Source organism: Rhagoletis zephyria, unplaced genomic scaffold (assembly GCF_001687245.7).
Source record: "Rhagoletis zephyria isolate East Lansing unplaced genomic scaffold, Rhagoletis_zephyria_1.1 Rzeph_scaffold_07195, whole genome shotgun sequence".
NCBI classification, from domain to species: domain Eukaryota; kingdom Metazoa; phylum Arthropoda; class Insecta; order Diptera; family Tephritidae; genus Rhagoletis; species Rhagoletis zephyria.
Window position 1 is genome coordinate 1548 of NW_016164278.1, and position 963 is coordinate 2510.

The 963-nt window shown below is 37.2% G+C and overlaps 1 protein-coding gene across 1 annotated transcript in view; it reads right to left on the reverse strand.

Moving 5' to 3' along the window:
• Window positions 1-430, reverse strand: part of LOC108373972 (probable ubiquitin carboxyl-terminal hydrolase FAF) — a gene marked incomplete at its 3' end in the record, with an annotated part of 1225 nt that extends 795 nt beyond the window's left edge. The window contains exon 1 of the mRNA XM_017629918.1: window positions 284-430. Coding sequence (XP_017485407.1) covers window positions 284-315 — 32 coding nt within the window. The remainder of the gene's footprint in view (window positions 1-283) is intronic.
• Between the last annotated feature and the right edge of the window lie 533 nt (window positions 431-963).

Consider the following 963-nt stretch of genomic DNA (forward strand, 5'->3'; position numbering starts at 1 on the left):
TTGTATCGTCATCGCCGCCAGTCACCAAGAAATTTCCACTTGGGTGAAATGCAACATCATTCTCCGGCGACGAATGCACTGTATTAGCTCGCCTTCAACTATGTCAAATATCTTAACGCGGTTACAACTTAATGCTAAAGCCACCAGATTACCGTCTGGATGCCATGCCAGCTGTCGTCCCATACCTCTTCCCACGGTGAACGATCGCACACGTTCGCCTGAAAATGTATCGCAAATTCTTAACTTGTCATCGCCGCACGATTCATCAATTCAATTAACTTACCATTCGGGCTGAATTTTGCTGCACGCACCCATTTGTGTGTCCAGTGAAAGATGTGTATTTTGAATCAGTATTTTGATGGCTGTTCGCCATTTTTCTAGTCTGCAAACGAATAAGCTGACGAAGATGCAAACAAATTCAAGCACATTGTTGCATTCTATCGTATTTTTAGAAGCTTTATAATCTTAAAACATATGTGAAAAACTTTTATAATCTGAATATTTATAATGTCGCAATCAAAACGAAATTATGTAAATAGCATTTTTAAAAAGCAATCATTTAATATTTTTCAAGTTTTTGGGCATATATGTTACCATTTGAACAACAAATACTACCAAGTTTTAAGAGACTATTTAATGCAACTCAGGTCAAAAAAGAGCAGTTTAGACCAAAATAAGCAACTCTAAAAAACAGATGATCGCAGCTGTGGCCCAGGATGACGTCTATTGCTACGATATCTCACTTGTATTTGTACACAATGGTTTTTATTACAAATAAAACGTTTTTTACTTCAGAACGCATGAATTACTTCGATTTTTCACTTCAAAGTACACAATACGTTTGCAACACGTTTGCACTTGTTTCTAAACAAAAAGTTTGTTTACGTATTGCCATAAATGTCAAAGTCGGCAAAACCAAAGTAGCGGTTTCGGGAATGCGCCACCTTCAGTTCATTACACCAT